This window comes from Macaca mulatta, chromosome 14, assembly GCF_049350105.2.
Source record: "Macaca mulatta isolate MMU2019108-1 chromosome 14, T2T-MMU8v2.0, whole genome shotgun sequence".
Classification (NCBI taxonomy): Eukaryota; Metazoa; Chordata; class Mammalia; order Primates; family Cercopithecidae; genus Macaca; species Macaca mulatta.
In genome coordinates, this window is record NC_133419.1 from 125,313,662 (window position 1) to 125,333,239 (window position 19,578).

Consider the following 19,578-nt stretch of genomic DNA (forward strand, 5'->3'; position numbering starts at 1 on the left):
GTGTTTTTGCAGGGAAGACAATCAGTGGAGGCTTCTATTCAGCCATCTTGCTTCACCTCCCTTGGTAATCTCACATTTAATGAGTGCTAAGTACTTTGAGCTCACTGTGCTTTTAAATTTTGTTTTACTTCTGGCTGCTTAAAAATTTCCCCATCTCTGGCCAGGTGCCGTGGCTCACGCCTGTAATCCCAGCACTTTGGAAGGCTGAGGTGGGCGGATCACGAGGTCAGGAGTTTGAGATCAGCCGGGCCAACATAGTGAAATCCTGTCTCTACCAGAAATACAAAAATTAGCCAGACATGGTGGCACGTGCCTGTAGTCCCAGCTACTTGGGAGGCTGAGGCAGGAGAATCACTCGAACTGGAAGGCAGAGGTTGTAGTGAGCCTAGACTGCGCCATTGCATTCCAGCATGGGTGACAAGTGTTGACACTCCATCTGGAAAAAAAAAAAAATTCCCCCATCTCTTGAAGCCAGCAATGCAAAACAAATATCATTTAAGCAGGACCTAGTTGTTTTGAAACAGGAAGACCTCTCAAACATCTAGTCTCAAGTATTTAGCAGAGAAGTTCCACATATCACTTTTTACCTATTGCAATCTGGCTTTAACCCCCACTACACGTCGAAACTACTTATGCCAAGTCACTCAATGTTTTAATTGTTGCCAAGTTTAACACGCGCTTTTAACTTATTTTCATACGTAAGCCCCCTGCCCATGCAGTCCCGAATGCTCCCTTTTTCTTGAAACTCTTTTGTTCTTTTGATTGTGTGGTATAGTTATCTCCTATATATTCTCCTATCTTACTGGCTGTGCCTTTTTTAGCCTTCTTGGGGAGGTCCTTTTAACCTTTCTACACATACTGATGTCCTCAGAAATCTATCTGCAGCTTTCTTCACCTTCTACTTTGCATACTTTCCTGAAATAATTTCATCAACTGCTAGGCTCAGTATGCTGAATTCCCCCCATCATGTCTTGTACTTCCAAGCTTTTATACATGCTTCTCCCTCTGCTTGGAGTGTGTCCTCTCATACTTTTGAAAACCAGATTAACAAGTCTTTCTAAGAAAGACTCAACTCAGGTCTGTTCTCCAAGATGCCTTTGCTGACATCTAATCTACATGCTTCCAGAGCACCTTGTATCTACCTCCGCCATTGCATTTTACACACTATATTGTAATCATCTGTTTACTGATTTGTCTTCCTGACATAGTTATGCTGTATCAGCAGTGTCTAGGACAGGGCCTAGTCCATGGTAGATAAACAAATGTTTGTTGAATAAATAAAAGAACATCCAAATAAGCAAATGAATGAATGGGTAAGTGATTCTGGAATGGACAATTTGGGGTTTGGAAAGAGGGTAAAGGATGTGAAAGAAAAGCAGAAGAAAAAACGGGAAATGACTGGTGTATTTAAGCAGCTTGTTTTGTTACCCTTGTTTACGTGGAATAAAGTTGTCATTTCATTTCATCAAAAGTTTATTGAGCATCCAGTATGTGCTAGGCACTCTGCTGGATGCTAGTAATACAAAGATGAAGATGAAAACAACACAAAAACAAACAAACAAACCCCAATTCCTTACTAACCCCTCCCCACCCCCAATTTAAGGCAGATTTGGCTTAAGCCTGGGAAGCTGGCCCCTCAGGGATTCAGCACCAGGTATAGCATGCTCTCATCTCACCCTCACCTTCACCTGTGCATCTCAAGGCTGACCAGCAGGTACTCCTTCTCCAAGTCCTGCTGCCTCTTCCACCTTCCTGAGAAACTTTCCCCTACATTCATTATCTCATTATGGATGAGGCACCTGGGAAGTTTAGGGGCACTGCGAAGGCACACCTGCTCAAATGAGCCTGGGGAAGTGCCGAGGGACAGGGAGCTGAGACAGGCATGCTGTTGGGGTAAGGGCAGAGGGGGCAAACTAGAAATGTCAGTGCTTCTGGGGCTGAGACAAAACTTGACCTGGTGTGTAGGTGATGGGTAACGGGGGCCTTGGAATAGCTCCATGGGATGATGGAGAATCAGAGCTAGAGTTTAGGAAGTTGGGAATGGGCCAGGGATGCAGGGACCCTTGGAGGCATTAAGGGGGAGGGGATGGAATACACAGAGGGCCTCCTTCTCTTTCAGATTGGTAATTGCCCTCTCTCCTGACACAGTAGATTACTGCCACTCCTACGAACTGTTCAATAGGTGGTGGCATGGGCATGTCCTGGCTACACAGCGGCCCAGTCTCTTTATTTTGATGTTAGTGTGATTAGGGAGTCTGCCCTTGTTCTGTGCCCTGGGACCCGAGCATGTGGGAGCAGGGCAGATGGGTGGCAGGAGGCCAGGGGTTGGATCATGTTCCCCTGAAATGCTGGGAAGCAATAAGCCTCCTCCTCCCCCCACCATTTTTCTGGAGATTAGGACTTATTCTCACAGCTGGAGGAAGCTCAACAACTTTCCTGAGGACAATGATTGTTTGAAAGGCTTGTTTTGTAAGGAAGCCAGGACGAATGTATAAGTTAGATGAGCTAAAACAGTTCCTCACTTGGTCTAGTTTTCTGGGCCAGGGGAGTAAGTGGAATTCACTTCTCTATACGAATAAGCCCATCCATCTCTTCTGTTCATGAACAGAGACAGAAAGAATGCTTGGCATGACATGCCTCTGAGGGAGGCTCTGGGAGGAGGCCAAGCTGGCAGGTTCGGGTTCTTTGCCCTTGCTAGGGCCTAGGTCAGAGGGAAAAGAAACATACTTGTACCCTTTCCTCACCACCTCGTAGGTCCCCAGGTACCAGGTGCCCAGGGAAGAAGGCCTTCACAATGATCCCCCAGCTCAGAACAGCCCCTGCACACCCAGTAACCGGCATCTGGCTTCTCCTTAGCTTCGTGCAGCTGTGGATTTTGGGAAAGTGGCCTCTCTAATCTGAGCTTGCCAAAAAAAAAGTGCTCCAGCACTCAGGCATTTGTTCAGTGGGAAGGGTGGCGGGTGGGAAACAACACAGCTCCCTGGGAAGAGCACAGGATAGTCACGGGCGGGTTAGGTTACTGATGTTAGTTTCCATAAAACGCTTTTGGGTGTTGGGCCAGAAATTTAATAATCTATGTGGTCCTAATAGGGCACAACCTATACCAAGTGAGAACACAGCCTGTAAACCGGAAGCAAATGCTCCCCGGTTTCACCACCTCAACACTGCCGCCTCCGCGCACCCGCCTCCGTCTGCGCATGCTCATACGCGTCCACACCCGAGACACCCGCGCCCCGCCGGGACCTCCCCTAGCCCCTAGTGCGCCGCGCCCCGGCTTCCCAGCCCCAGCCCTCCCCCCGGGCCGCTGGCCGCAGACCGCGGGCGCCTCTCAGGGGGTCCCGAGGCGGCTCAGGCGCTGATCTCCACCGGGCCGGCCTCGTCTTGCTCGCGGATTATGTGCACGCCCGCAGTCCGCAGTGTGCGCGAGGCGCTGCGCGAGCGGCCGGGCGAGCTCGGGGCCCGGGGCGGCGACGTGTGCGTCCGGCCGGTGGCTGGGGAGCGCGCTGGGGAGCGCGGGTAGCGGCGGGCGGAGCGGATGGGCAGCCCTGGCGAGCGGCCGGGCACTGCGGGCGACACGGAGTAGCCGGGCGGGCCGGGCTCCGTCGCGCTTCGAGGCTCCGGGGACGGGTTCTCCTCGGGCTCCGGGGAGTCCTGCAAGGACACGCGCCGCAGGGGTCAGGGGACAGTCAGCCCAGCCTGGGAGCGCGCCTGGTGTTAGAGCTTGCTGGAATTCTGAGGGGAGGGACCCAGTTTCCCTCTGCACGCCCACCTCGTGGAAGGCTGCAGGCAGGTCTGGTTTTCCTGGCGATATGCCACACTGAGCATGGGGCCTCCTAGCACGTAATAGGTGTTCAGTAAATGTTGAAATGCGATGATTTGAGTGCTTTTCCCCTTTACTGTCCTCTTTCTACCCATCGTGGACAACCTGGGACAGAGTTAGTTGTGGAATACTGGGGAAATCACCAGAACTGGTGTCCAAAGACCTAGGTTTGAAACCTAGATCTGCCACTCATTGATTTGTTTAATCCTGAGCAAGTCATTTAATCTCACAGCCTTGTTTTTTCTAATCTCTAAAATGTGCATGACACAAATATTTCACAGGGTTATTCTGAGTACTGTAAAGCAGGGGTCCCCACCCCCAGGCCGAGGACTGGTACTGGTCTCTGGCCTGTTAGGAACAGAACGGCAGAGCAGGAGGTGAGCGGTAGGCCAGAGAGCAAAGCTTCATATGTATTTACAGCCACTCCCCATGGCTTGTATTATCGCCTGACCTCCGCCTCCTCTCAGATTAGTGGCTGCATTCAATTCTCATAGGAGCACAAACGCTATTGTGAATTGCGCATGCGAGGGATCTAGGTTGCGCGCTCCTTATGAGAATCCAATGCCTGATGATCTGAGGTGGAACAGTTTCGTCCTGAAACCACCCCCACCACCATCCATGGAAAAATTTTCTTCCATGAAGCCAGTTCCTGGTGCCAAAAAGGTTGGGGACTGCTGCTATAAAGGGATAGGAATATAGTATGGCTCCCTAGAACCAGGCATGTGGGAGGGGCTCACTGCATGTTTCTGGGCACCCAGCCCAGAGCTGCTCACCTTGTCCTTCAGGATGTAGAGTGCCATGGGGTTTTTCCGTTCCTGATCACCACTTCGAGGGAGGGTGTCTGCTGCACAGGGGAGAGAAGTGGGTGGCTGGCCCAGGTACAGACTCTCCCCACCAACCGGCACCTACTCTCTGTGCTTCCCAAATGGCCCGCCACAACCTCCACCAACATATCTGAATATCCTGGCTCCTACCTTGGCCAAACCTCTCCCTCCTCTGCAGTCTTCGTGCAGTTGGTGGGGGAAGGGTCCCTGCAGAGCTGTTTTCCTTGTCGCCCAGTTCTGCCTTTTCCCAGCAGCCCACTGATCTGAGTGTTGATGGGATGGGTGAATGGGTGGCTGGGAGCTCACCTTCTGGTTTCAGGCGGTCATCATTCTGATCCATGTATTCCAGGGAGTTTTGCTTCTCTAGCTTCTTCTGTTTCCTGTGAATCAATCCAGCCCCACCATGAGCCAAACTATTGAACATGAGCAGAAGATCTAGCGGGGACACAGGGAGGGATCTGATGGCCATAAAAGAGGCCTTGTGACAGGAAGATGGGCTGGGTACAGTTCATGAGCTTTGGAATGAATCACATCTAGCTTTGCACCTTGAGTCTGTCACTAGCGTTGTGACTGTGGGCAAGTCATTTAACCAATCCTAGTCTCAGTGTCATTATCCGTTAAACTGCAGATAATCATACTTAAAAGGTAGCCGGCTAATCACAGCCACAGTGCCTGGCCCCAGAAAAGGTGGTTGGCAAGCGAAAAAACTATTGTTACTGGTGCTGTGGTTGTGGGGGCTTGGGAGCACAAGATGCTGTTGCATACACAATGGAAGAATGGACCTCTTGGGAAGAGATGCAGAGCCCTGGGATGAAAGGCATAGGTTTGGGATGGATTGAAGGACTCAGGTGCTCAGGAGAGTTACCCAGACCTTTTGGAAGGTTTCCAGCAGGCACAGACTGTCACCAAGGTCACAAGGAGGAAGATGCCTCCTGTAGACAAGATGATGTAAAGGGAACTTCTTCCTAGGGAGAGAGAGAAGCAGAGAGGCAGGAGGGACCTCAAAGGGGCAAGGTGTGGTAAGCAGAACTTCTGCCATGGACGCAAGAGAGGGGGAGCCCCAGGCTGCATGCCTTGCTGATGCTGGTGGTGGAGCTTGCACAGAACCCACTGCCCACCTGTTGGTGTCCTCCATGGATAGTTGGCCTATCGCTGTCCCCCTCCTCCCAGTGACATTCTCTGGGATGTCCTCAGTCCCTCATGGTCACCTGCCTCTTGGGGCTTTGAGTCCTAAAGGAAAGCCTGCAGGAAAACTCACTGTATACGGTGATCTTGACAGGCAGGCTGCGACCCTGGCTGATGGGGTTCTCTACCACGCAGCTGTACAGGTCGTCGTCCTCCATAAGCACGCGGGTGATGGTGAGCACCTTTTGGTCCGGGGACAGGAGCATTCTCGAGTCATTGAGGAGGGGCTTGCCGTCCTTCAGCCAGGTGTAGCTGGGCTTGGTGCCATTCTCGTGTGAGCAGTTCAAGGTGAAGGCCTCGCTGAGTTCCAGCACAGTGGTTGAAGCCACCAACACCTGTGGCCTCGAAATGGGCACTAAGCCACAGGAATGGGGGAGCCTGTGAGTCATTGGCTAAGAAGTGTCTCCCTTCCCCTTTTTAGCTCCTTGCCTTCGAACACACCTTTAACGCTACCTTCCAACTCAATCTGTGGGCTGAGAAGACTTCAGACATCCTAAGTCCAGTCCTTTCCCATCACTTATTCATTTGTTTTACTGATTATTTATGGAGCACCAACTAGGCATAGTGGGTACAATGCTGAACAATGCAGACATGGCGTTGCCCTCATTCCCTCTTTCTAAATGCCTTCCCATGAACCCTGGGCTTTAATGTCTTAAACTGACCCAGCCAGGAAGATATTTTAGTTGGGCTAAGCCTGGGTCCTACTGTTTAGGTTCAAATCTTGGCTCTATCACTTCTAGCTGTGTGACCTTGGGCAAGTTATTGAACCTTTCAGTAGCTCACTTTCCTCATCTGCAAAATGGGGATGATGATATTAACTATCCCCAGATTATTATAAGCATTAAGTGAGTCAACATATGCAAAGCACTTAGAATAGTTTCTGGCACATGGCAATCACTCTACATGTTAGCTGTGCTGTGCCTGTCTGCCAACTTCTAACGTCCACTTGCCTCATTCTCAGCTCCCAAGTGCCTTTTGGGTTGGTTTTCCCTTGGTCTAGCTGGTGCGCTGGGCAGACCCTTCCCCAGTCCCACCTGCCAGTCTTGCCTCTTTCCCTGCCAGAGCACTTTACCATCTACAGTAAGGTTGATGGTCTTTTCCCCAGTGAAGGTGTCGTCGGTGATGGAGATCTCAACCTCATAGGTGCCCTCATCAGCCAGCTGCAGGTCGCTGAGAAGCAGGGAGCCATTTTCAAAGAGCCGGATACGATCTCGATAGTCAGGCCGCAGGGTGCCGATGACCTCCGTGCCAATGGACTGCACCACGGTCACTGGCTTGTCCCGCTTCAGCTGCCACTTCACTACAGGCCTGTCGCTGCTGGTACTGCTGTACTGCACAGAAAGCAGAGCCGACTTCCCCACGGTGCCATGGATCAGACGCACAGGGCTGGTGATGTTCACCCCCTCCAGGGGGTCTGTGAACAGAGGCCCATGAGGAAGAGGGAAGCGTCAGACCCTGGGCTCCTTAGCCCACTCCCAACTTTAAGTCTTCTGATCTCCCAAAGCCTCGCCCTCTGGCTCTTCACTCCCTGCCAATCCTGGCTTCTTAAGCCTGGGTGCTATCTCCTCCCCCATAGTAGCTCTGTGCACTTCTGCCCCTTTGTTCTCTCTCACAGCCATCTCACGGCCTTCAGTCCTTCTTCTACCTGGCCCTTTGCCTCTCTGGCACTTTGTCCATTGCCTTTCTCTTGTGGAAGAGTCTAGCATACCCACACCCTATGAGCTCCATTCGTAAAAATATTGAACATCTCCTATCTGCCAGACACTTTTCTTTGTCTTTAGGATATATCAATGGGCAAAGCCGACAAAAATCCCTACCCCCATGAAGCTTATAAGTCATTAGACCTCTGGGTGAATTTGTCAGATCTTCTCGATTGGGGATTGGGAGGGTGAGGAGATGGAGAAAGCACGGAACACAGATTCACAAAGAAAGGAGTAGGTCATGAGAGAGTGCCAGTAAAGGGAAAGCTTAGGGGCCTGAAGACAACTTGACCACTTTCTAGTTATACCAGGAGCCTCCCCTGTCTTTTTTGCAGATGCATGTAGTATCTTACTAGGCCCACTCAGTGCAGAACAGTCCTGCAACTAGGAAGGTGGTTTTCGGAATTCACCCAAACTCCAGCCCAATCTGGACCCCTAGAAGAGGGATTTGGGATGGGCAGAACAAAGAGCTGAGAATCAGAAAAGCTTTTTCAGGCTGGGCTCTACCTACCTCTTACTGGCTATGTGGATTTGGGTACATAATCATTTTAAGCCTCATTCTTCTCATTTGTAAAATAAGGATAATAATAACAAGGCTGGGCACGGTGGCTCACGCCTGTAATCATAGCACTTTGGGAGGCCAAGACAGGAAGATCACCTGAGGTTAGGAGTTTGAGACCAGCCTGGCCAACATGGCAAAACCCCGTCTCTACTAAAAATACCAAAAAATTAACTGGGCATTGTGGCACGCTTCTGTAATCCCAGCTACTCGGGAGGCTGAGACACGAGAATCGCTTGAACCCGGGAGGCAGAGGTTGCAGTGAGCTGAGATAGTGCTGCTGCATTCGAGCCTGGGTGACAGAGGACTCCTCCATCTCAGAAAAAACAAAAACAAAAAAACCCCAACAGCAACTGCCTTATCAAGTTCACAAGATTGGAAAGTACAATATGCATATTTGTCATTGTCATATAGCAGACAGAACACAAAACTGAGCAGAGTTTTGGGCCCTATTATTGATACGTGACTTAGGAGGGTCCCATCTCCTTGGAGCTCAGATTTCCCATAGATAAAAGGAGTAGTAGGCTGGATGGTCTCATTGGTTTGTTCCAGCCCTGTAATTCTGGGATTTTACCACTTGTCCAATGGATGCCCTATCCAGAGGGCATTTCAGAGACCTCTTAGGAGCTTTGGGACCTGAAAAGACACTGCTATTTGATGTCACCTAGCCTTGCAGAGCAATCCTACCACCCGAAGGAGGGTCTTCTGGAGAGGACGCCAGTTGGGAGCTGAGCTGAGTTTAGCTGAACAGGCACATACATGCCAGATTCTCAGTCCCTCTGCACCCGCTGCCACTTCCTTTGGCAGTCATTCCCTCTGAAGCTCCCTCTTGCTTTCTCACCCTTATTTCTCACTCTGCTGCTGCTGCCGTTCAGTGCTGAGGAAACTGAGCTGTACCTTTTCATTCCTTCTCTCCTTGTGCTTAGAGGGCCAGACCAAACCAAGAGGCAATTAAGCTAAAAGGTTGGTGGTGAAGATCAAAGCAAATTTTATTTACTAAACATATGAGATCAATTTTTGGAAAAAGTGCTTTGCTAAGTAGTAAGCTCCTCATCTTTGGAAATGGCCAAGGAAAGCCCAACTGGCTATTTTTACACTTTGCTGGGCCTCAGCTTCCTCCTCTGTACATTGAAGTAGCAGGACCAGAAGATCTCTAGGGACCTTCTTAGCTCTGACTTTTTTTTTTTTTTTTTTTTGAGACAAGGTCTCACTCTGTCACCCAGACTGAAGTGCAGTGGCACGACCTTGGCTTACTGCAACCTCTGCCTCCCAGGATCCAGTGAACCTCCCACCTCAGCCTTCCAAGTAGCTGGGACCACAGGCATGTGCCACTATGCCTGGCTAGTTTTTTTTTTTTTTTTGTATTTTTTGTAGAAACAGGATTTCACCATGTTGCCCAGGTGGCTGGTCTTGAACTCCTGAGCTCAAGCAATCCACCTGTGTTGGCCTCCCAAAGTGCTGGGATTACAGGTGTGGGCCACCACACCTGGCCCTAGCTCTGACATTCTACGATCCGCTACCTGCCAGGAATGTTAGAATGATAAAACCTTAAAAGTAGAAGAAACAGGTTGGACGTGGTGGCACATGCCTGTAATCCTAGCTACTCGGGAGGCTGAGGCAGGAAAATCACTTGTACCCAGGAAGTGGAGGTTGCAGTGAGCTAAGATTGCACCACTGCACTCCAGGCTGGGCGACAGAGCCAGACTCCATCTCAAAAAAAAAAAATAAATAAGTAAAATAAAGCAGAAGAGACAGCTCTACTGATTAAAGCTGAATGTGTGAATATCATATGCTTGCTGTTGAATGAAAATCTTAATTTGGGGCAAGCAAAATGAACAACATAAACTATTTTCAGACTTTTAAAAATTAATGATACTTTCTTCCCACAAAATCTTAAATAAAAACGGACAAATGAAATATGGTTCCATCTCACCTGCTTTGGTAGAAGAGGTGGTGGGGATGAGTCCTGTCCCCCTCAATAACCTAAGGAGCAACTAGGAATCCCTACTGGCTCTGTGCATCAGACTAAAGTCCATTTGACCACAGGATCCATAAGGTTTCTTCCAATTCTTAATTTTTGTGATTAAGAAATTAGGTCCAAGGCATGGCTTGATTTAGAAAAGCAAACTTTCAAATTTCCCTGAGTAGGCAAATAGGCTTTGGTATGTATAACAAGAGGTGGTCCTGAAAAAAGTCATGAGCTTTATTAAAGGCCACTGGGGTGATGATCAAATAGCTGGGGAACATCTACCTCCTTTCTTGGGACCCAATGTGCAGTAGTATGCTATGTAGGTGAGGGTTACATATGCAGAGGCATCCTGGAGTTTAGTAAATTGGTGTGTAAAAGGAAAATAAATCTTGGGGCTCCAAAATCACTAAGCTAAAGGGAAAAGTCAAGCTGGGAACTGCTTATAGCAAACCTGCCTCCCATTCTATTCAAAGTCACCCCTCTGCTCACTAAGATAAATGCATATCTGATTGCCTCCTTTGGAAAGACTAATCAAAAAAAGAAACTCAAAATAATGCAACCATTTGTCTCTTATCTGCCTATGACCTGGAAGCCCTCTCCCCACTTAAGAGTTGTCCCACCTTTCCGGACCAAACCAATGTTCGTCTTACATATGTTGATTGATGTCTAATGTCTTCCTAAAATGTATGAAACCAAACTGTGCTCTGACCACCTTGGGCACATCTCATCAGGACCCCCTGAGGCTGTGTCACAGGCATACGTCCTCAACTTTGGCAAATAAACTTTGTAAATTAACTGAGACCTGTCTCAGATATTCGGGCTTCACAGGTATAATGACCCCAAGCACCAAACTTTGAGGATTCTCATTTCCTTCTTCTACAGTCTGGACAGTGACAACCTCAAAAACAAGTAGAAGGGATTTCCCCTTTCGCTTCTATCTTCTGTGGCCTCCTGGAGCTTTCCTGGCTTCCACGCTCTCCTGTCCCATCCAAAGTCCTAGGAGCCTTTTCGCTATCTATTTCTCCCTGAGGCCTTTCTGCCCATTTAAAGTAGATTTGTTCTGGATAAGAACATTGGAGGAGTTATGGCCTACAGATTGCCTGAGGCCTTACCCTCCTTTAGATAAGTCCCCTCATCATGCCTGTGAACATGGGCATGTCCGTGGGTCAAAAGGATGTATCACATGTGTTCATAAGTGAATGAAGGAGTCTTTCTTGAAAGCTGACAGAGCAGTTTGCTGAGCAAACACTGTTTCCCAAAAACTGTAGCCAAAATCATGCTCTGTATTAAGTTCAGGGTTCCACAACTTTCAAGGGACACAGAGAACTGGGACAGGAGCCAAAGCACGACACAGAAATGAGGAAATAGCTCACAACTAAGGTCCAGAGTGGAAATAAAAGGACTAGGACCGCTCAACCTTGAGAAGCGATTAACTTAATCATTGTCTCCAAGGCATCATAATGTAGAAAGTTTCTGTTCCCACCAGAGGCTGAAGAAAAGGAAATGAGAGCTCAGCAAGTTGTACCTTATCAACCTCAACAATGCAGTACTGGAGTAGGTTGTTGGGCACTCCTCAGGTAGGATTTTGAGCTGCTGTGATGCTGGGGAATGTCAAACTTTAGGGTATAAGAATGCATCTGCAGATAGCCTTGGCTTTTCTTAATAGGGTAGTCCCTTAGAGAAATCACCATCCACTCATTTTTATGTGTTCCCTTTGCTGAGCCAAAGTTTCCTTTCGCCAGTATTTGTCTTAAATTTACCTTTTAAAAGTGCCAATGTGGGTAGTGCCAAATATGTGTTCTAGGACTTGGTCTATACACACCTTATCCATATTCCTAACACCAAAGGTTGCTGCCATGTCCCTTTTCATCTGAAAAGTTTTTGGTTTAGTTTGGGTCTGTCTCCACAAAGAAGTCTCTTCATCCTTTTGGCCGTCATAGATACCCTTCCTTGGGCTTTCTCCAACTGTATTATTTCCTTTTATGGTGTGGTAGCCAGAACTGCATCTAATAATCCAAGGGCAGAACACCTCGGTTTCCTAAAAGGAAAACATATTGTTTCTGCTTTTGGTTTTTAATATTATTCCTAATTAATGAGGATCTGAGAAAACCACCCCCTTCCTTTGCTGTTACTGTATAGGTGCATCACTTATTGTGTGGATATTGGGGCTGCTGTGTTGTATTCTTATGTTGTTATCCTGTTGAGGCCTGCAAGTCATTTGAAGCGCCAGTTATTCAGGGATGTGAGAGAAAACCAGGAAACAGAAGCTGTGAAGAAGGCTTTTGGGATCCAGAAGGAAAGGAGCTGGTAGCTTTTTGTCTACAATCTAAGGAGTGTAGATGTTCAGGAATGTGTACCTAGTTAATAGGTATCAAGATGGCACACAGAGATTTACCATGTTTGTGGACTGGAACAGTCACTCTTGTTAAGCTGTCAATTCTCCTAAACTGATTTACAGTTTAATACAATGCCAATCAAAATCCCAGGAGGTTTACTTTGTGATCTTGACACGAAGATAGACAAATAGATCAATAGAAAGTCTGAAAACAGACTTAAATATGATTGCTCAAATGATGACAAAGGTGATACTGCAGTGCAGGGAGAAAAGTTCTTTTCACAAAATAGTGCTGGGCCATGTAGGATAAAAATGAATTGACCCTTACCTCACACCTTACACAAACATTACCTTTGGATGGATTGCAGATCTAAATATGAAAGGTAAAACAACAACGTTTGAAAAAGAAAACAGACTACGTCCTTGACTTGAGGGCAGACACAGATCTCTTATAAAGGACACAAAAGTGGTAACCATCAAAGAAGGAAATGATACATTAGACTCAATAAAATTAAGAGCTTCTGTTCATCAAAAGATACTATTATGAAAATGAAAGGCAAACCATAAAGTGGGAGGAGATGTTTGCAATACATATATACTATAAAAGGCTCATAAGCAAAATATATAATTTAAACTCCCACAAGTTCACAATTTTAAAGAAATTAAAACAACACAATAGGAAAATTGGCACATTAATTTTAATAGAAATACAATTTTAAACTTTTTTTTTTTTTTTTCCAGCGACAAGGTGTCACCCTGTTTCCCAGGCTGGACTGCAGTGGCATGACCATACCTCACTGCAGCCTCAAACTCCTGGGCTCAAGAGATTCTCTTGTCTCAACCTCCCAAGTAGCTGGGACTACAGGAACACACCACCACATTCAGCTAATTAAAAAAAATTTTATAGGGAAGAGGTCTTACTACATTGCCCACGCTGGTCTTGAACTCCTGGCCTCAAGCAATCTTTATGCCTTGGCCTCTTAAAGTGCTGGGATTACAGATGTGAGCCATCATACCAACCTTAAACCAGAATTTGATACTGGTTCATACCCACTAGGATGGCCAAAAGGAGAAAAAGAAAATACAATTATTGGGAAGATATGGATCATCTGAAACTCTCATACATGTTGATAGGAGCGTAAACTGATACATTCATTTTTGAAAACCGTTTGGCCATATCTATGAAAGCTAAACACACAAATACCCTATAATTAAGCAATTCTACTCCTAGGTGTATCCCCGAAAGAAATGCCCATATCTGTTCTCCAAAAGACATGTACCATTATAGGATGTATAATAGTAACAACTCTATTCATAAAGCCCCAACAGGGCTAAGTTGGTTGGGTTGGTTTGGAAACAACCAAAGTGTCTATCAAAGTTGAATAGAGAAATAAATTGTGGCATATTCATACAATGGAATACTATACAGCAGTGAGACCAAAAAAACTAAGACAACAACATAGATGAATCCTACAAACTTGATGTTCAGACATAGAAGATTGAATACATATGATACCACTTATAGAAAGACATGCAAAATTAATTTGCATTAGAAGTTAGGATACCACTATAATCCCAGAGGGAAGACAGTAGTAACTGAGATAGTATGAGGGTGATTCTGAGGTGCCAAAATGTTGTTTCTTGATCTGGGGGTTGATTACATGGGTTTGTTAACTTTTTAAAGGCTCACCAAACTGTATCTTTATGCTAAATGTACTTTCTTGTATGTAATTTTTAATAAACAATTTTTAAAATGACAGCACCTGCAATGTGGGGGTGAACTTGGGGCTAAAGAGCATGGAACCCAGGTAAGAGACTTGTTTCTATTGGGTGCCTAGAGGATGGAATCTCTTGTATTCCAGACAATAAAACCATGGAAATCAGATTACCTAGATTTATGGCATGCTGTGCCTATGTCTGTCAGTTAATGTCCTGGTCTCTAGAAAATTCTTATTTGAACGTTTCATAAATTGGAATTTAAAAATTGGGAAATAAAAATGATGAATTTAGAAAAGCTTCATTTGTCCATGTCAGGGCCAGACTGTTAAAGACTGTGTGCTCTGTGACGCCTCAGGGCTAGCTTGGTAGTGTCTGCCATAGTACAAGATTAAGGTAAATCTTGGGGAGCCAGGGCCACATGGTCCAGTCTCCCCTTTAGTGCCAATCTTAAAAACTACATTTCCCAGCCAGCTTCCCTTGCTGTGAAGTATGGCCATTTGACTGAGTCATAGCAAAGAGAACTAGTGCAAGTGATACATATCACTTACAGACCTTGTTTAGCAAAGTCTTCCTTGTAGTATGTCTCTCCATTAAAAAAATAAAATAAAATTCTCTACCTGGAAGAAAAGAAGATAAACCTCATGGTGATCTTTGGAAGCGCATGTCAAAGTTGATAGGGCTCCATTGGCTTGGTCCCTGAAAAACTTCATGGAGTAGAGTCCTTCCTCTTCCCAGGCCTAGTCTGAAACTACAATGGACTATCACATAGTTAATGCCAGGAACTTAAATTTTGGAATTTATTGTTCCCAGAAGCAGACATTTTCCTAAATAATATATTAGGGATGGGAGGGATTCCTTCTAGAATCTCAGCTCTTATTACTCTTTAGTCCACAGCAGTACAATGGCCTCTCCCAGCACTTACCTCTTATCTATCATAGGTCATTAACTAATATCCTATCAGCATAACTTACATTATAACTTTTTTTTTTTTTTGAGAAAGGTTCTTGCTCTGTCACCCAGGCTGAAGTGCAGTGCCATGATCATGGCTCACTGAGGCCTTGACCTCCCTGGTTCAAGAAATCCTCCCACCTCAGCTTCCTGAGTAGCTGGAATTACAAGCGTGCACCACTAGGTCTGGCTAATTTTTACATTTTTATAGAGATGGGGTTTCACCATGGTGCCCAGGCTGGTCTCGAATTCCTGGGCTCAAGCCATCCAACTGCCTAGGTCTCCCAAAGTTCTGAGATTACAAGCATGAACCACCACTCCTGGCCACATTTAGAATGTTTTGATATATTTACTAAGTTACATTTTTCCACATACAATATCCTTGATCACCTTTTGTTTTGTCCCAGTCTTACTGACTGATGTGATCTTTCTGTAATTTTTTCCCTACCATTTGATGACCAGAAAGAGTTTAGGGTCATCTCTGCTTTGTATATTTGTGTCATTCCTGTTCTCAACTCACTATCTCCATACCTTCAGCTCTCGTTATTTCTTCAGCTCATTGTCATTTCACCAAAGCCAACAGTAACTTCTTAATTGCCTTATCCAATGGGCTCTTTCAGGTCTTTGTCACATTCAGTGGTGTTGGTTTACTCCTGAAAACTCTCAACTCCCTTGATTTTCTGGACAGTACCACAGGCTTCTAGTCCTTCTGTCTCTCTGACTGTTCCCTCTTTGTCTCCTTAATAGGCATTTCTTCCTCTGCCTTCCTCTACAAATCTTGAGGTTACATGATGTTTCATTTTCATCCCATGTTTTTCTCCTCCTAAGTAATATTATCTATTTTTATTGTTTTAACTCTCACCTATGGCCTGACAGCTGCCAAATACCTCTCTCCAACCCTGACCTCTCTGCCACCCAACTCCAGGCTATGTAACATCTTCACACGGAAGCCTCATAGGTATTTCAATCTAAACATGTATGATATTCATTTTTTTATTTAAGGTTTCACACAGCAATCCTCCCTCCCTCCCTAAATCCTCCTACTTCCTACAGGTCACTAGCTCCTGACTTTACCTCTAAAACATTTTCTCAGCGTGCCTCATTCCCTCTATCTTTATTATAATTTCAGTCCATGTTATTTCTCTTATTTCTCTCCTGATCTATTGCAATAGCTTTTTGACCTGTGTTCCCCTCAAATTCATACGTTGAAGTCCTAACCCCCAAGTACTTCAGAATGTGATCTTATTTGTCAATGGGGTTACTGCAGATCTAATAAGAAGGGATCATAATGGAGTAGGGTGGACCTAATCTAGTATGTGTCCTTATAAAAAGGGGAAATGTGGACACAGACATGCAAACACGGAGCATGCCATACCAAGACTGGAGTGATGCTGCCACAAGTCAAGGAATTACCAGAAGCTAGGCGAGAACCCTAAGGCAGAACCCTCCCTAGAAGCTTCAGAGAGAGCATGGCCCTGCTGACACCTCGATCTCCCACTTCTGGCTTCCAGGACTTTGAGATAATGCATTTCTATTGTTTAAGCCACTCGGTTTGTGGTATTTTGTTACAGGAATCCTAGAAAATGAATGCAAACTTCCTTTCTTATTTTATTTGCCTCCAGTTTCCCCTGCAATGGTCCCCTGCAGATTGAGTAAGCTATCTGAAAGGTATGTGTAACCCCGACAGTCCCCAAATTAAAAACCGCTCACTCCCCCACCTCTCAACCCCCAGATTATGAGTCTGGTTTACAAAGCTCTTGCCTAACTCAATTCATGCTTTTCTCTCCAGCAGTGATGAACTGCTGGGCTCTGACTAAACACTTGATGTTATTTCAAGCTGTTGACCTTTGCTCATTTCCCAACCCTAACACCCACTTATACTCCTACCTTTTTTCCCCATCTTTTAAAATTCAGTGCACACATTCCTTCTACCAGAAAACCTCCCCCTGATATTCCCACACCCTGTGTCCTACCGTATCAACCCCCCCTCCACCAGCACCACCTTCCCGGATGGGGTAGGTGACCTTTCTCTGATTGCTTGCATTCTCTGCATAATTGACTTAAGATAGTTCCTGCAGTTTAGTAAAAAGATCTCTGCATCTCTTTGCCCCACTAAGTTGTGAATTCCTCAGCACTCTGTAACTGTGTGTGTGTGTGTGTGTGCGCGCGCATATGTGTATGTACTCATAAATAGGTATACTTAAATAAGATCACTTCTCGAAGGATTGATAGGGGGCGGTAGAGGAGGTAAGCAGCTATGGAGTGGAGTGAATTATGGATAGGTGGGTATGGCTATCCCACACTAGGAGGCTCATTATCTCCAAAGATTCTATCATCTGCCTTACTCTTCCACACTCAGAGAGGCCCGAGTCGGGGACTGGGGAGGTACAAAAAGAAGATTTCCCCTACCCCCGCCCCTCAAGCCCCACCACAATCCCTTGGAAAGAATGCCGGACTGGCCCACGCCAACAAGTCATCCCATACGAAATGGCCCAGTGCCCGCCATCTAATGTACTGAATGCCGTGGGAGCTCCAAAGTCATGCAGCCTTTTGGGGGAAGGGGGCAGGGGCCGCGCGGGAGGCACACGGAATAAAGAAATATGCTCAACACTAATGCCTGAATTCCCTGAGATGCTTCCCACGGCAGCTGAGCTCTCCCCCACTCCCGCCCCAAAGGCATTCAGGCCCTCCACTCTCCCCTCCCTCTGCTGCAAAAGCCCCGGGTCCTTTCTTCAGACCCTTTCTTACCCTCTGGCCTCCTACCTGTCTGGATCAGAAGAAGGTAGACAAAAGGAGCGAGGTGCAGGGCCCTGGAGGCTCTGGACAGGGCTCCCCTTTCTCTCTTCATTTTGGATGGCGTTCTCCAGCTCTAGTGGAGACAATTAGCATGATTTCTCCACTCTGGGCACGTCCCCTTTGTACCACTCGGAGTTTCTCTGCCCGAACACAACCCTGCCAACTTCCCTCTGAATACACAGAGCTCTGTGTATTGCTGGACTTGTTCTTTCCTCTCCCTCAGACCTGGCATTTTCTAGTTTCCTAGCCCTACATCCCCAGTTTGGAAGTGGGTATCTGCTTAGGAGATAATCTCCAACTCAGGTTCCAACATGGGGGACACCGGCAGCCCAGCAGTTCGGCTTGTCGGTGCTGAGCCCCACTACCTGGGGAGATGAGGATCTGGGCTCAGAGCACTGAGCTGGGACACACACTTAACTGGACTTTGTGTCCCAACCTACCCTGTCTCCACCTCACAGTCCTTCTCCCTGAGGAGGAGGGTACATGCCAGGACAGACCTCCAATAAGCTCTGAAAAGGGAGGGAGAAGAGCTTTTAAAAAGCTGGGAAGTGAAAGACTCCAGAGAATTGCTGAAGAAATGGAAAACCCCTGTTCCATCCCAAAGGAAGAAGACTGGAAAACAGCTTGAATTCTATTATTTTTACACTTGTCTTTCTCTGGCTTGGAATTTTCTCTTCTATCATAGAACCACATAGATGCTGGAGACCTCTTTCCAGAAGCCACTCTGTTCATTCCCCTGCTTTCAGCCAATTTTCTAGAACATGTCAGAGCAAAATGAAGGTAATGTCCTAATAGCCAGCATCCTAGGGTTCTATTATCAGCTTAACAGCCTAGCTTTCCGCTCCTGTCTCAAGGCTGTGAAGAGGAGAAACACCCTAGCTCTACTCTGACCCCCATTCACGTGTTCACATCATTTCATGAGGGCGGCCAAGGGAATGGATGCCTAATAACTGTGATCTTGGGATGGGCTTGCAACCTCTTTGAGCCTCCAATTTCTCATCTGTAAAATGGGGAAAATAATAGCTTTCTTGAGGGGAATTGTTGGGAGGATTGATGAAGATTTGGTACAGAAGAGTACCTAGCAAATCTTTTGTTACAGAGATGACATTTTAAATTTTTAAAAAATTGCCTTTTCTTGTTTCTTTTTTCATTCATGCTGGGATCTTTATATTTTTGGGATACCAAACTTCACAACTTCCTTCTTGATCATCCCTAAACCCTGGTCTTGGTTTTGTAAATGCAGCAATTATCTCTCTGAATATTCTTTTTACATACTGGATAAAGCCTGAGTAGGTCAACTTTCCAGAACTGAAGCATTATTACATAGCCTTTCTGAGCCTCAGCAGAGGGAGAAGAGTTGGGAGGCACTGAACTTCACAGAACTCTCCGAAAACATTCTGAAATATACAAAGGGGATTCTTTTTTCCTTTTGCATTTTGGTGTTTATGACTTTTCCCTAGACAACTCAAGGCACCTTTCTTCCACTGGAAGAGCTAATGTTATTATAGCAGTACACAAAAAGAAAGAGTCAATATGCGGCTTCTGACATTTAAAATAGCATTTCAAAGTCTATAGTAAGATGAAAGGCTTAGCCAGTCTTTGTAAGGGACAAAAGAGTATTCTAATTTCTTTTATCTACCCCTTGACATATCATAGATCAGCCTGTGGACTGGATCTCAGAGTCCTTCTGGAGTGTAGATAAATGGCCCCTTTGCCTGTGATA

The 19,578-nt window shown here is 46.3% G+C and overlaps 2 protein-coding genes across 3 annotated transcripts; one reads left to right on the forward strand and one right to left on the reverse strand.

Annotated features, from left to right (window-relative positions):
- Window positions 1–1,455: 1,455 nt before the first annotated feature.
- Window positions 1,456–17,948, reverse strand: HEPACAM (hepatic and glial cell adhesion molecule). 2 transcript variants are annotated; one of them, XM_015116033.3, is made up of 7 exons: window positions 17,823–17,948; window positions 6,902–7,243; window positions 5,903–6,184; window positions 5,516–5,609; window positions 4,951–5,024; window positions 4,594–4,661; window positions 1,456–3,651 (listed from the first exon to the last, which is right to left on the reverse strand). In XM_015116033.3, the coding sequence occupies exons 1-7, from the start codon at window positions 17,905–17,907 to the stop codon at window positions 3,349–3,351; spliced, it is 1,248 nt and encodes a 415-aa protein (XP_014971519.1). In that variant the 5' UTR covers window positions 17,908–17,948; the 3' UTR covers window positions 1,456–3,348. The 2 variants fall into 2 exon arrangements, with proteins under 2 accessions (XP_014971519.1, XP_014971518.1); XM_015116032.3 differs by having other exon boundaries at window positions 4,594–4,664.
- Window positions 1,954–2,293, forward strand: HEPN1 (hepatocellular carcinoma, down-regulated 1). Its single transcript, XM_077964591.1, is given in 2 exon segments — window positions 1,954–2,037; window positions 2,040–2,293. Coding segments are annotated over 2 exon segments (276 nt in total). The 5' UTR covers window positions 1,954–1,968; the 3' UTR covers window positions 2,247–2,293.
- Window positions 17,949–19,578: the final 1,630 nt, after the last annotated feature.